General features: G+C 52.9%; 1 protein-coding gene across 6 annotated transcripts in view; it reads right to left on the bottom strand.

The window, feature by feature from the left end:
* The window catches only part of TSPAN15 (tetraspanin 15), a 49,760-nt gene that overhangs the window by 19,461 nt on the left and 16,248 nt on the right, over positions 1-14,051 (bottom strand). For 3 of the 6 annotated variants that reach the window (XR_003520337.2, XM_027596278.2, XM_027596275.2), the window contains exons 2-3: positions 2,985-3,170; positions 1,665-1,739 (exon numbers count right to left, since the gene is read on the bottom strand). Coding sequence is in view for 5 of the 6 variants with exons in the window: in XM_027596278.2 (XP_027452079.1) it covers positions 1,665-1,739; positions 2,985-3,170 (261 nt within the window). In the remaining variant the exon portion in view is untranslated. Of the gene's footprint in view, positions 1-1,664; positions 1,740-2,984; positions 3,171-7,645; positions 7,774-8,406; positions 8,430-14,051 lie in introns of those variants that run through there. The other 3 variants (XM_027596277.1, XM_027596276.2, XM_027596280.2) reach the window with 3 other exon arrangements.

Genomic DNA, 14,051 nt, shown 5'->3' with positions numbered 1-14,051 from the left:
ATTCTCACTAAAAGCAGAGTTCCTGTGTGAGGTGATGGATGTGTTATTTAACTTGATTGTGGTAATCATTTCACAATGTATATGTGAATCGAATCATCACATTGTACATGTGCATGTAAATATGTTGCAATTTTACTTGTCAATTACACCTCCATAAAGCTGGGGGGCGGGGAGGAAAAAAGAACTGAAACCGAAGAGCTGCCTCTGTCTTGCTGTGTGCTGTGGGAAGGGCTTCCTAAACTCTCTGTGCCTCACTGACTCCATTGATTTGATGGGAGTCTCCCTGCCCCTCTCCTGCAGTTCCTAAAATGGGAAGAAGACCCCTGGATTCCAGGGGTGTAGACAAGCCTATGTTCAAGGGGCTCCCCTGCTGCCCCCTCCCCGGGGCCGGGATCCAGCTGCACCCACGAGGAGTTTGGCAGGAGTCAAACACCAGGTCACTGGAGGGCTCTGTAGCCCCCTGTGTCTGGGATAGCGACGGCTGCCCTGGGCTCAACCTCTGACAAGAGAGAAAATGGGGCCACAGCCCTCAAGCACCTGCTCAGCAGCAATGCCCGAGAGCGCCAGGAACCGAGCTGTCTGGGTGGGGCGGGGTGGCGGCAGGGGAGTGGACAGACCGAAGAGAACTTACTCAAACTCACCCTGCTCCCCAAGTCCCACCTCCAACACCAAAGCTGGGATGAAGGCAAAGGAATGCGATTATGGGAGAAATGACAGAGCCTTGGGTTGGAAGTCAACCCCACACAGCCACTAGGTTATTGTGGGGTCTTGGACAAGTCATTTCTCTCCTCCAGGCTTCGGGACAGAGGAGCTGATAGGTAACAAGGGTCCACCGGGGGCCATAACCACGCCGGGTCCCTCACATGCATTCTCTTATCAAATCCTCACCCAAAACCCAGTGAGCTAGGAATAATAATCCCCTGGGAACCTGAGGATCTGAGAGGCTACCCAAGGTCACACAGCCAGTATGAGGCGCACGCAGCCTGCAATAGAAGGATTGGAGACCAAAAGCTCTGAGAACCTCGCCAGCTCAAAGGGGCCCTGATTCTGCCAACTCTTCCAGGGCCAAGCCGTCATCCCCTCCTTCCTAGACGACAGCCTCCAACTGGCCCCTCCACAGCCTCCCGCCTCCCTACTGTCCATTCTCCACTCAACAGCAAGTAAACTGTAAATCAGATCACATCACTTTCCTGCAAAACTCTCCAAAGGCTTCCTACTACTTTTAGAAAAAATTCTGAGCACCCAAACCATGGCCTACGAGAACCTATGAGATCTGCCCTGGTGGCCCTTCCAACTTTGCCTTCCGTCCCTCCCCATCACTCACCCGCTTCAGCCCAGTGGCCTGCATGCTGGCCCACAGAGCTGCCAAGCTCCTTTCTGCCTCAGTGGTTCCCTCTGCCTGGACCTCCGTTTCCCCTGCTCCTCACCTGGTAGGTTCCTTTTCATTCTTTCATCATTCCCTCATCCACCCCAGGCACTCACCTGCCACCTGTTCTGTGTTCTTGTACTCTGGTCTACTTGTTCAGTGCCCATCTCCCCAGCAGAATGGACATTCCACAGGAATTATCTACCCTGCTCTCCGCACACCCCTAGTTTATAGCCCAAGGCACACACGGTGGGTGCTCAGCATACACATGTGGCTGACACCTGCACCAGAGGCCCACCTGGTTCCGGAAGATCAAGGCCACCACGCCACCGATGAGCTCAATTATGAGGCAAATCCCAAGGATGTACATAAACTGAAAAACAAAATTCAGAGATTCACCTAGAGGGGCAAGCGAAGCGCCATTTGCTCCGAGGTCAAGTCTGCTGGAGCTCTTATTGGCCCCTGGGCCTTTTGCTCCTTCTTCCCGTGAGGACACAGGATGTGGACAGATATTCCCCGGGAAAACCCATCTCTGGAGCCAGTCAGTGGTCAGGAAGGGTGACTCAGCTGTCCAGGCCAGATTGCTATTGAGGTTTGTCTCAGGAGAACTCAGCAGCGTCTGGGTGGAAAAACACCCCCTCCCATCACAGCCCCACCACGAGGACAGCTGGTCCCCACTGCAGCTGACCCAGAGGCAGGCCTGGCCTGATGGGCAGGCTAGGGTAGCATCTCCAGCTCTGCCCGCAGAGCCCCTCAGAAGCGCTTCCCAGACCTCCCAGAGTGGGTGACGTGATGTCTGAGGCTTGAAGGATATATACCCCCACCCCTGCCCCTTATCACAGGGCAGCCCTTGTCCAAACTGATGCCAGCAACTTCCAGCCTCAGCCAGCACCAATACCCTGCTTGTAAGGGCTTTTAGGAGCTTCCCACGTGAGGGGTGACGTGAGGTCAAACACACATGTGGGCGCAGAGTGAATCTGCCAACCCAGTCCCCCCCCCCAGCTTTGGGGAGCCATTCGTTACTTCACAGAAAGGGGGCCGGGTGGGGTTGACCCCAGGGCAGGCACTTGGCCCAAGCAGGCCCATCGGAGTCCTGGGACTTGGGCCCGAGGTTACCAGGAAAGATTCCCCAAATCCGGAGCTGTAAAGACCATTAGCCTGAGGCTGCTGGTGACTATTGCAAAGACAGCGTGAGGCCTGGGAGGCGGCAAAAGAGAGAGAGCCCAAGGGCACCATCTACACCCCTGGTCCCAGTGTGGGTTTGCTGATGATGTGAGCCAATGACTCACCACCAACGTTTTTGGGGTTTACTTGCTCTCATTTCAGTGTGGTTTCTCCCACTCGCAATTGAGAGGCCAGACCAACGCAGGGTTTAAATAAGAAGAATGGGATTCAAATCAGCCTTGACATGCAAAAGTGGAAGTGGCTTGGTCTCTCTTGGGCCAAGGTGAACAGGTAGGCTGATCCAGGAAACCCTCTAGAAAGTCTCGTTTGAGGCAAGGACTGAAAAAAAAAACGGGCTGCCCAAGGGCCCCGAGGCAGTCTCCTCAGCTCTCCGGGGGGCTCCAAGGACCGCTCCCCCCGCCCACCAGCTGAGGGGTACATGGGGCCCACTCACCGCTTGGAGAAGGCACAGGTTGTCACGGAGGGAAGCCAGCACGCCAATGAAGGAGACAATGAACATGATGACCCCCAGAAGGATAAGGATGATGGCCGGGGCCAGAAAGGCGCTTTCAAGGGTCTTATATTTCTGTCGTTCCACCTCTGCGTAGATCCCCACTGACAGGACCAAGGCTCCGATCAGCTGCAGCAAGAAAGCAGGGGGTGAGAGAGAAGAAAGACTGGCAGTCACTTGATGATCCTACAAAGAGTTCATCTCGGGGCTACGATGCCTGTCGCTGGGGGGCTTACCCCAGATGACCGTACATGAGGGAAGCTGCTATGGGCTGAACTGTGCTCCCCCAAAGTTCAGACGCTGCACTCCTAACCTCCCCCACTTAGTACCTCAGAATGTGACTATATTTGGAGATAGAGCCTTCAAACCAGTAACGAAGTTAAAAATGAGGTCATATGGGGGGGGCCTTAATCCAATAGGGACTGGTGTCTTTATAAGAAGAAGAGATTAGGCCCCAGACACACACAGAGGGGAGAGCACGTGAGGACACAGGCAGAAGGAGGCCATCTGCACCCCAAGGAGAGAGGCCTCGGGAGAAACCAACCCTGCCGGACCTTGATCTTGGCCTCCCAGCCTCCAGGGCTGTGAGGAAATAAATTTCTGTGGTTGAAGCTACACGGGCTGTGGCACTTTGTTAGGGCAGCCCGAGCAAACTGGCCCCGACCCTCTTTAGAGGAAAGTACCGCTGAGCTGGGGGCCCTGTGATACCTCCTCCACAGGCGGGTCACCCAGGGACATTTCAGAGCTGCTAAACGCAGCACCCTGAATGTGGAATATACAGGCAGGAGGACCATCGGGAAGGAGGAAGGTTAGGGTAGGAGGAATTTTGAGGGGATTTTTAAGTCAAATTCCTTGTTAAATCAACTTTCCCAGCAGTGGAAAGATGACTGAGTCCCACTCTGTCAGGAAAAACCAGGTCACAAAGCCCTTGGAGGGCCCCGCTTGTCCCTCAGCCTCAAAGTCTCGTGCTAAATTTTCAGGGAGTTTTACCAGCTGCCACCACTCCCAAGCCTCAGACGAGTCTGGGGCTACACTGCCGCCCTGGGATCCCACTGTAGTGTCCTGACTGGCCCCCTTCGGCCCATTCTCCACATCAGAGTGACCAGGCAAACCCAAATCAGAGCAGGCTGGTTCTCTGTGCACCAAGAATGAAAGCCACAACCCTAACCACAGATGACAGGTCCACACAACCTGTCTGAGCTCACCTCTCACTTCCTTCCCTCCCTCCCTCGGCTTTCGCAGCACTGGGCTCCTTACTGCTGGTGGAACACATTCAGGGAGCCACCCCAGGGCCTTTGCACAGGCTGTTCCCACTGCCTAGAATACTCTTCTTCCTGACATCCACATGGCTCACCCCTTCATCTCCCTCTTGTCTTTTGCTCAGTTGTCACCTGCCTTGTGAGGCCTTTCTGGGGCCATCTTATTTAAAAGTAGAAAATCCTTCCCCCTCAAACTCCTGATCCCATTTCCCATTTCATTTTTTCTCCTCTGCCCTGACCAGTATTTAACGAGCAGCTTTCTTCTTTTACTTTGTAATTGTTTGTCTTCCCCAAGAGACTCTAAGCTCCATGTCAGGAGGGATTTTCCAACTGTTTGGGGCATCCCCAGCACCACGACAGTTCCTGACATTTAGGAAGTACAGTTGGTGCTTACAATCAATGTGTATTGAATGGATGCGTGCCGGACTTCCCTTGGGCTTGAGTCTGACGCTGTGTACCCCGTCCCCTGCTTGTCCAAGGATTCTGAGTTTCCGGGCCACGCCTTCCTGAGAGCAAGGACACATTGCCAGATATGCTGGAGAAGGTGGCGTGGGACAGTAACCAGAGCCGTGGCACAGCCAGCTAAGGTCCAAGGAAAGGAAGTGAGGAGTGACACCGACAGGATGTTGGTGAGATACCCTAGAGTCAACAGCTAGAAAACTGAGGGGGCCACCTCTCCAGTTCCTCACTGGCCTTAAATTGGCTCTAATGTGCCCTCAAAATAGATCCCCTTGACTTCCTTCTGAAGAGTACTAAGAACGCCCTGGAGGAGTAAACTGTAGTTTAGGGAAAGCAGGGAAGTGCCTGCTTTCTCCAAAGCTTTGACAAGTGGCCAGGATGCCAAAAGTCAAACAGAATGAGCTTACTTAGGAACATTGTATAAAAGAGAATGGCCAGGAATCTGTCTCCCTGGGACAAGTTGACCATATCAGGAAAACCGTGCGTGAAATGATGTCATCAAAAGTACCAAGTTGGGTGAATGTTTAAATTTGTAAGGCAGAACACACACACACACACACACACACACACACACACACACACACGAAACTTTCTACAGGACAATGATGATCCCAGGAAGTAAAATCTGCCTTTGACAGAGCAAGATCAGCCAGAGGCTATCTGGTCAGTTCATGCTCCAAAACCCAGAACAAGGTGAGATCATTGTTCAAGGCCGGCCTAAGCCCTGTGGGTCCTCTAGAACAAGAGCAATCAGCTGTTAAAAAAAAAAAAAAAAAGCCCCATCTCCCTCTTCTGAATTACTGGACTTTTAAGGAGTCGCTTGCTCAACCCTAACCCTGAACCAGACGCTGAGCGCAGAGATCCCTCCACCCCAGAGCTGAAGATCATGGTTAAAAAAGACCCCACACGGACAGACAGACAGACAGATGGACGGAAGCCTTGAGGGCCCAGGCAGGGACTGAATTAAATAAGCAAGGACACAGTGTAGGTGCGGGTGACAGAGGTGGGGTTTTATCCTCTGTCTGGATGAAAAATGTCATTCTTACGCAGTCACTGACCCAACAAGACTTAATTTTTTTCAGAATTGATTCCTTATACTTCTGAGAATTTTGTGTTTCCTGTTTTAAAGAAAAAAAAAGGTCTTCTGGACAGGAGGGCCCAGGGCCCTGACATCTTCTCTGGGCTCCCACCCTGTGCCCCTCGCTCATGCCTGCCTGAGACCATGCTTCTGGGCTAAGGTAGCCTGCTTTGGAAACCATCTCCAAAACACCAGAGTAGACCTGACCCCAGCCCTCTCCATAAAGGCATAAAGTGGCTCCTTCTATTTTTACAAGCTCCCTAGAGCCTCAGACCCACTCCAGGATGGCCTTGCCGGCAGGAAACGACACTTCCTTTGATGTGCTCTCCCTCCTGGTGCTTTGGCATTGCCTTTTCCTTGCTGGTCAGCCTTGCAACATTCCCAGACCACTAAAGCCATAGGAAAAACTCCAGTGGCGAACACAAACCCAAGCATCCCGACTCCCCCCGCACTGTGTAAACTGAGCCATCACACACCCGCTTCCCTGGTCCCGCCAGACAAGCCCCGAGGGGGCTCCCACAAAACACAGGCTGCTTGGGCTCCTCACTCAAGTGCTCAAGGGGCCACGGGCATGGGGAGAGGCAGCCGTACCCTTCCTAGGAACATCGAGATTTCCGATGATATTTACATCTCTGATGACATCAGTTTATGTTCACATTTGAGTATAAAATTAACTGTCAGGGCGAGCATGCAATCCCGTCCAGAACTCTCGGCTAATTATAGCCTTTCCACAAGGCTGCGGGCGACCACTCCAGCCCCAGCCAGAAGCAAATGGCCCATTTGTCGTGCAACTTCAGCTAGACGGGGCTGGTGGTGGGGGGCGGGGGGGGGGCACACAGCCATGCCCATCTGGGACCAAACAGGGGATACCGCTGGCAGTCCCCAGACCAGGCCCAAAGCCCCAGGCTTTGCAAGCCCTGTGGTGTCTTCCACAGGCTGCTCGGGAACTCTGTGGCCCAGCATAAACTGGCCTGAAGGATCCTGCGGAGCCCTGCAGCTTGGAACCAGCTTCTTCCTCTGCAGGGAGAGGCCCAGCTTCACACAGATGCTGGAAGCAGGAGGCCCTGGGAGGCTTTCCGGCACCTGTGTCTCCTCCTTCGGGAAGCATCTGGTCACCCGCCTGCTGGCTCATCCCCAACTGGGGCAAGTCTCACAGCGGACCTGTGAGACCCATTTTCACCCTAAAAGGCACTTACTAGGTATCTATTATGTTCCAGGCCTGGAGGTCACAGGAGTCACAAGACTAGATAGGGGTAAGATAGGGGTCAGAGAGGCTGGAAATGACCTCGACAGTCCGATGGATGGAATTCAGCGGGTCTTTGAACTGGGGATGGAGAAAAAAGTCCTATCTTTACTTTTGCTAACCTCTAGCTGAAATGTTTCTGGCACAAAAAAGGTGACGATTTCCTGGTCTGTGGGAAGCAAGCTGCAGTTCTGGAGAGGTGCTGGAGAGCTGGGGATTCGAACAAAAGTGAGGGGGAGAAAGGCTATGTGAGGAAATCAGGGTGGGCTTCCTGGAGATGTCAGTGTTTCCTGGAAGGTCCCAAGAACTGCTTCATTCTGGAACTATTTCATAAGGCACTCGAGGCTCCAGAGTTCTCTGTTGGGCCCCAACAAAGCACTTTCCTGAGTTTCTAGCTTTGAAAGGATGTAGGGAGTAGCTAAACTCTAAGGCCCTAGAGAGATTCTAAGTAAGATGGGGTTGGCAGGGCCCCTGCCTCTGGACCTCACGTCCGTCAGCCCTTCTGCCCCAGGCCAATCCTGCCTGTGCCTGGGCGACAGCCAGCTCCTCCTCAGCATGCTCGTACCAGCTTGTCTCCTGCGCAGAGGGAACAGCAGAGGAGAGACAAGAGATGCGGGCTGGCATTCTGGGCCTCCGTTATCAGCTCAGTGCTCCCGGCCATGTCCCGTCTCCTCTTTGGGCCTCATTTGTCACCTGTAAAATAATAAAGCCTGCTGCCATTTACAGAGTGATGATGCCGCACAGGGGACCGCAAATGCTAGACCTGTATCACCTCCCTTAACCTTCGCACCCCCTCACACGCCCAGGAAAGGACCAGTCTCACGTTCCTGGCCAGACCCTCAGCCAAACCAAGTGACACAAAACGTAGGGGAGGCAGTCAGGATTCCCCACTGAAGCCTGTCTGTCTGACCTGCCGCTGAGGCTTCCAGACAGGCCTTTCGAGACGACCTGGAGAGAACTGGGTGCAAATGTCCTGGCAAAATACAAAGGTACCACGAGCAGAGCAGTGCTGCCCAGAGCAGGTCCTATGATGACACTAACGTCCAGTCTGGTAGCTACTTGCCACATGCGGCTAGCCAGCTCTTGAAATGTGACTTGTGTGCCCAAGGAACTACATTTTTTATTTTATTTCACTGTGATTAATTTAAACGTGACCACGGGTAGCCAGGGGGCCACCGTGTTGGACAGCACAGCTCTAGAGTGTCCCCCATTGGATGCTCTCCACAATGCTCCTTTCTAAAGTCACAGCGACCACCCTTATTTAGAAATCATGGGCCCTAATCATCCAGCCACTAGCTAGCAAGGGTTCGATTCATCTTCACTGACCTCATTCGGCAGAAAACAGTCTCTTCTCACAGTTGCCCCAAGAAAGCTCACTTCGTGTTGTCCCCTGCCTCTTACCCCCAAGGAAAGCAGGTCAGGCCAGATCCAGAAGGCCCTGGGCAGTGCCCCCAACCCAGACTGATAGAGGGTCCGTTCTCTCTCCTCCAGAAGAGTGCCAGACCCAGCTCCAGGACCACGGGGCAGTTCCACGCTCTCGGGTCCTGGAGCCCAGTGCCGCCACCCTGGCCCCAGCCCCGCCACAGGCAGCCTGTGCTTCCGGAATGGGGCTCCTCCCAGCCCCAAATCAAAGCCAGCCCATTGGGAAAGCAGCAGCTGCCGGCAAAGGAGCCAGTTTCTGGCTTTTGTCACTGATACTTTGCTGTCAACTCTGCCTTGACTCTGGACAGGACTTCTTTGTTTTAACAAAATATAGACATCAAGGGCAGAGAACCTGGTTAATTGCAGACCTTGGTCCGTGACAATCTCTGACACAGCCCGCTTTCGCTTATAATATAGTAAGCACCGTTGACTACCCAGTTCTGCTCCCGCTGATCTGGCATGACCCCACTGTCACACATTAAGGTCCCACATATGCTTAGGTCTGTTTGTGGCTCCTGATCCGTTCCCTCGGTCAGTCTGGCTATCCCCAAACAAACCTCCCCATCATAGCAACTACAGCTTTATAACACATCTGGGCATCTGGAAGGCCAAGTCCTTTCCTGTCTTCTTTCAAAGTGGCTAGATATCCTTAGACCTAGATTCTTCCCTACACATTTTAGAGTCACCTAATCAAATTCCAAGAAAAACCCCACTGAGGTTCGACGGGATCACTCTGCATCTATAGATCCCTTTGGGGAGGATTGACATCTTTATCAGGGCTTCCTGCCCGTGAGCATGCTTTACTCCTTCTTCGTGTCTTCTTTATTATGACTTCTCTATGAAGGGTGCTCCCCATCCCCTTTGAGCTTTTTGGGCAGAAGTGGGGAAAAACCTCTGGAAGGCTGGAGGGCCCACCAGCTAGGTCCAGGGGTGGAAAACATGGCCTTTGGAAAACAAACCTCTAGGAAGCAAGGTGGGTACACCAGTCTGTTTTGCTTCCCCTCCTACAGTTAGGGAAGCTTGAATTCGAAGACTCCTACACACACACACACACACACACACACACACACACAGCACATTCCAGGCTATAAAAGAGCTGAGCTGGGAGGCTTGGCAGCCCAGCTATTCAACCCAGCCAGGGCAGAGAGTGGGATTTCTAATCAAGAACACCCCCCCCACACACACACACGTACCAAAAACTGTGGGTAAGAGCTGACCCAGCTGGGACTCTCCAAAGTTTGGGGACAGACAGGTAGGAAGTGGTAAAACAGACAACTGATAAGGCTATTCTGAGACAAGAGGTGGAATTACTTCCTCCTGGGAAGTCAGAGAAGGCCCATTGGAGCCGAGCCTTGAAGGATGCAAGGGAGTTTGACTGCCCACCACTTTATCTTCCATGAGTGTCGGGACCACTGGCCCAGTGTACCTGTTGGAGGAGTGAATCTGAGAAATCATCTTGCTTCAGATGCCCATAAGCCCAAAAAAGAAACGCAGGTGATCGCATTCCAGAACAGAGTGTTCCAAGGCCTACAGATCAGAGTGACTTGTGGTTCATCTGAAAACCAGGGAAAGAGCCAAGGGAAAAAGGAGAGTCAAGAGCAAATCACCTCCACCCAACACATTCCTCTCCCTGGTTTTCTTTTCCTTCCCTCTCCAGGCCTCCCTCTCCCCCCACCCCTTCACTGTGTCAGGACCAAGAGAGTCAGAAGCTGCTCCCAGGGCTGCGTTCCCGTGGCATCTGGGTGATTATCTTCGCAGATCTCGGGCCCACGTGGGCCCCAGCCAGGCAGGCTCATTAACAGAGGCCCATCAGCACAAGAAGCCACGGGTCCCTGGAATGCATCCTGGATGGGTGGGCCTGGCAGCGGTGGGACAGCGGACAGGCGGGCCTGGCAGTAGGGACAGGAAGTCCCCCCGCTCTGGTCACTGCAGGCAGTGCCCTAGGCCTAGGGATGGAGCTCCAGCTGAGAGGTGAAGAATAGAGAATGGAAACTGGGATCCGGGCTTGGGGGCCCCTCAGGAGGAAGAGCTCTGCAGTGTGGGGCTGGGGGTGTTTCCTGCTGGTTGTGCCAAACCACCACTGCTTACCCTCTCCCTCTGGCCCGGGGTGCCATCTGCCACAGCACCCAGCATCCAGCGAGTGAAGGCTCTCCTGCTCAGGGCCGTGGGTTGCTGCCAGGAGCAGGGAAGGTGGCCCAGGCCTCCCCGCCTCTCAGACCTTTTAAAAGGAGACACAGGCTCACAGGGGTGACAAGGGGGCTTTGTTCTAGACAATGGCTTCCAGTTCAGGTCCCAGCAGCCATTTAGAGCATGCATGTGTCCACCAGGTACTGGACCAGACATCCCCGATTCTTCTACTGGCCTGGGGCTTTTCCCAGAAACAACCCAAAGTGAAGGCAAGAACTTCAAGGGACAGGGTTGGTGGGTAGGCGGGGGCCTCCTGTGGTCTCACTTCTCCCCGACCCTCCGGGCTGCTGAAAGAAGTCCCCGTAAAGGAGGCAACTGCCGGGGCGCCTGGGTGGCTCAGTCGGTTAAGCGGCTGCCTTCGGCTCAGGTCATGATCCCAGGGTCCTGGGATCGAGCCCCGCATCGGGCTCCCTGCTCAGAGGGGAGCCTGCTTCTCCCTCTCCCACTCCCCCTGCTTGTATTCCCTCTCTCTAACAAAAAAATAAAATCTTTAAAAAAAAAAAAAAAAGGAGGCAGCTGCCTGAACAGGAGTGGGCAGGGCAGGGCAGGGCAGTGGGAGAGGGAAGGAAGAGCTCCAGCAGGGAGCTGAGGACCCATGGCCAGGCGACCCCTTGCCAAGGGTCACCTGGCTGAGTTGGCCATATGTAAATTAAGGGTGGTCTCTACACTAAGTGTTTCATGTTTCTTATTTTTAACGTTAGATGTAGTTTTTTATCTAAGAAAAAAATGAATCAAATTGCTTTTTATATAAATTTGGCCCTTACCTCATTCTTTCCCCCTCTGCCCCTGAACTAGAGCTGGAAGGGAGAGGGGGCAGTCAGACCGCAAGGGTCAGTGCCTGGCATGTGCGGGGCCTCCGAGAACATAAACTGCCTCCACTGCCAGGGTTCATGACTCCAAAGAGGTCAAAGGGCAAAGGGGAAAAGGAGCAGTACCATACATTGGAAGGAGAGTTGGAGGTGAGGGGAGACTAATCCCAGTCTGTCACCAGCTCCCATGTGACCTTGGGCAAGCCCCTTCCCCTCTCTGGGCCTCAGTTTCCCTGCTCCAAAAGGGAGGATGTTGGCTACAAGCCCCAAAATCCCTTCACTGCTCCAGAAGTCCATGGAAACTCATACGAGGACAGCCCCACCCAGAATCCCGGCCATCAGCGGACGAAGGGTGGCCCAAAGACCCCTCTCCTGGGATCCCACTGCTTTCCTACCTGGTCCAGAACGTCACGCTTCAGCATGAGAAAAAGCCCTACAGGGGACAGAGGTGCCCTTCCCACCCCAGCCTCCACCAAGACACAAACCACCAGCACTCTGTCTCCTACAGCAGCAGTGGGTAGGACACCAACTGTTTTTTTGGAAATAGTAAAGGTGTAAGGGGCTAATACCCATCCGCCAAAACTCAGCTCAAAGCCCTCCTCCCCTGGGAAGCCTTTCTGGATCACCCCAGCTACAGGGATCTCTCTCCACTTCTGATCACCTATGAAATCAACAATGGGAAGCCCTCACCGGTACTGATATTCGTCGTATTAATTATGCCCATTGAGCAAATAACGTCAGGTGTTTATTACCGACCGCGGGCAGGGCGTGACGGCAGGACCCAGCTACACACGTCCCATCTTTGACCTCAACAACTTCAAAGTCTGCAAATGTGTCACTTCCACAAGTTCACAGGACGTTGGGGGGCTTAGGTCCCAGACCACACTCTCCCCACAGCAGCTACATGAAAAGTGCTCAGGGCCAGAGCTGGTCCACAGTGGCCGGCTCAACCACACTGTCCCTGAAGCAGGATGCCATGCAAAAGTTTCTGGTGTTCAAGAAATGTGATTCCTCCTTCCCCAGTAAAGATACAGTACAGTTCTAACACGGACATCTTCAAATTAGAGGCCAGAAACCATTTCCCCTTTTAGAGGCACTTTGCTCCAAGGATAATTTGGGGGAAGGAGAGTCCTTGCTGTGAATCCCAAGGCAGCATTCACTGATTCAACATACATTTATTAAATACCTATTATGTACCCAGCACTGGGCATAAAAAGATAAAACTTAGCTCCTGCCCTCAAGGAACTCGATCTGGTAAGACACACGAGCATACCAGCAAATGCAGCAGAGTTAGGGAAACACCGGGGCAGAGTGTGCAGAGGGCCCAGAGAGGAGGAGATGCTAAATCATAGGCAAGACCAGTGAAATCTGAGAAGGCTTCCTGGAGAAGGTGATGCTTGAACGGAGTCCATTTAATGCATGGGATAGATAAGCAAAGATTTCTGAAGTGGCGAGCAGTTTCGGAAGCCCAGGAAGGTACCAGGGGGACAGCAGGTTTGCACAGCTGGAGCCAAGCACCGGTGACTGGAAGAGGGAGGAAGCCAGGCAGGCTCACAGAGGCCAGGCCTCTCAGGTTAAACCAAAACGTTCATTCATTCAACAGCTCTTTACTCAGGGGACTTTTAAGCCAGTGGTTCTCAAAGGTTTTGATCTCAGGACTCCTTTTTACTCTTAAAACATTTGGAGGACCCTAGAGCTTTTGTTTTTGTGGATATCTATTAATTATTGACTACATAAGAAATTAAAACAGACATATTCTAAACATTTAACTCATTTAGAAATAGTAATAGACTTACAACATAAATAGCATACTTCTTATAAAATATTTTCCAAAAAAAAAAAAATGGAGTGAAAAGAGTGGTATGAGCTTTACATTCTTTAAAAAAGATTTTTTTATTTGAGAGAGAGAGAGAGAGAGAGAGCGCACGCACCAGCAGGACTTGGGGGGAGAGGGAGAGGGAGAAGCAGACTCCCCGCTGAGCGGGGAGCCCAACGTGGGGTTCGTTCCCAGGATCCTGAGATCATGACCTGAGCCAAAGGCAGACGCTTAACAGGCTGAGCCACCCAGGCGCCCCTGAACTTTACATTTTTGCAAACACTGTGTGGCTGATAGGAAGACGGCTGCCGTCTCCTAGCTGCTCCTCGCTCAGTCTATAGTCATAATCACCCCCCCACCCAGTGCCCCGGAATACCCCCACTAAACACGCCCGAGGATGACAGAGGGGAAGGCAAGCAACATCTCAGTGTCACTATAAAAAGGGTCCTCCAAATGGTTTTGACTTCAGGGACCCCTTGAAAGGGGCCCCCCAGGGAAGGCTGGAGCACACCCTGAGAGCAGCTGTTTGGGGAACGAGAGGCGGGGGGGACACAGCTAGAGCAGCGAACCAAACACACAAGTCCCGTCTTTAGGGGGAGTTCACATTCTAGCTGGGGACAGACAAATAAGAAAAACACAGTATGTCATGGTTATAAGTGCTATGAAGGAAATAAACAGGAAAGGAGGCTGGGGAGGCTGGGGGAGGAGACTGTCATTTTAAATGGCTTAGTCAGGGA

This window comes from Zalophus californianus, chromosome 15, assembly GCF_009762305.2.
Source record: "Zalophus californianus isolate mZalCal1 chromosome 15, mZalCal1.pri.v2, whole genome shotgun sequence".
Lineage (NCBI taxonomy): Eukaryota > Metazoa > Chordata > Mammalia > Carnivora > Otariidae > Zalophus > Zalophus californianus.
Note: the sequence above shows the minus strand (reverse complement) of the source record. Positions and strands in the feature narration are given on the sequence as shown.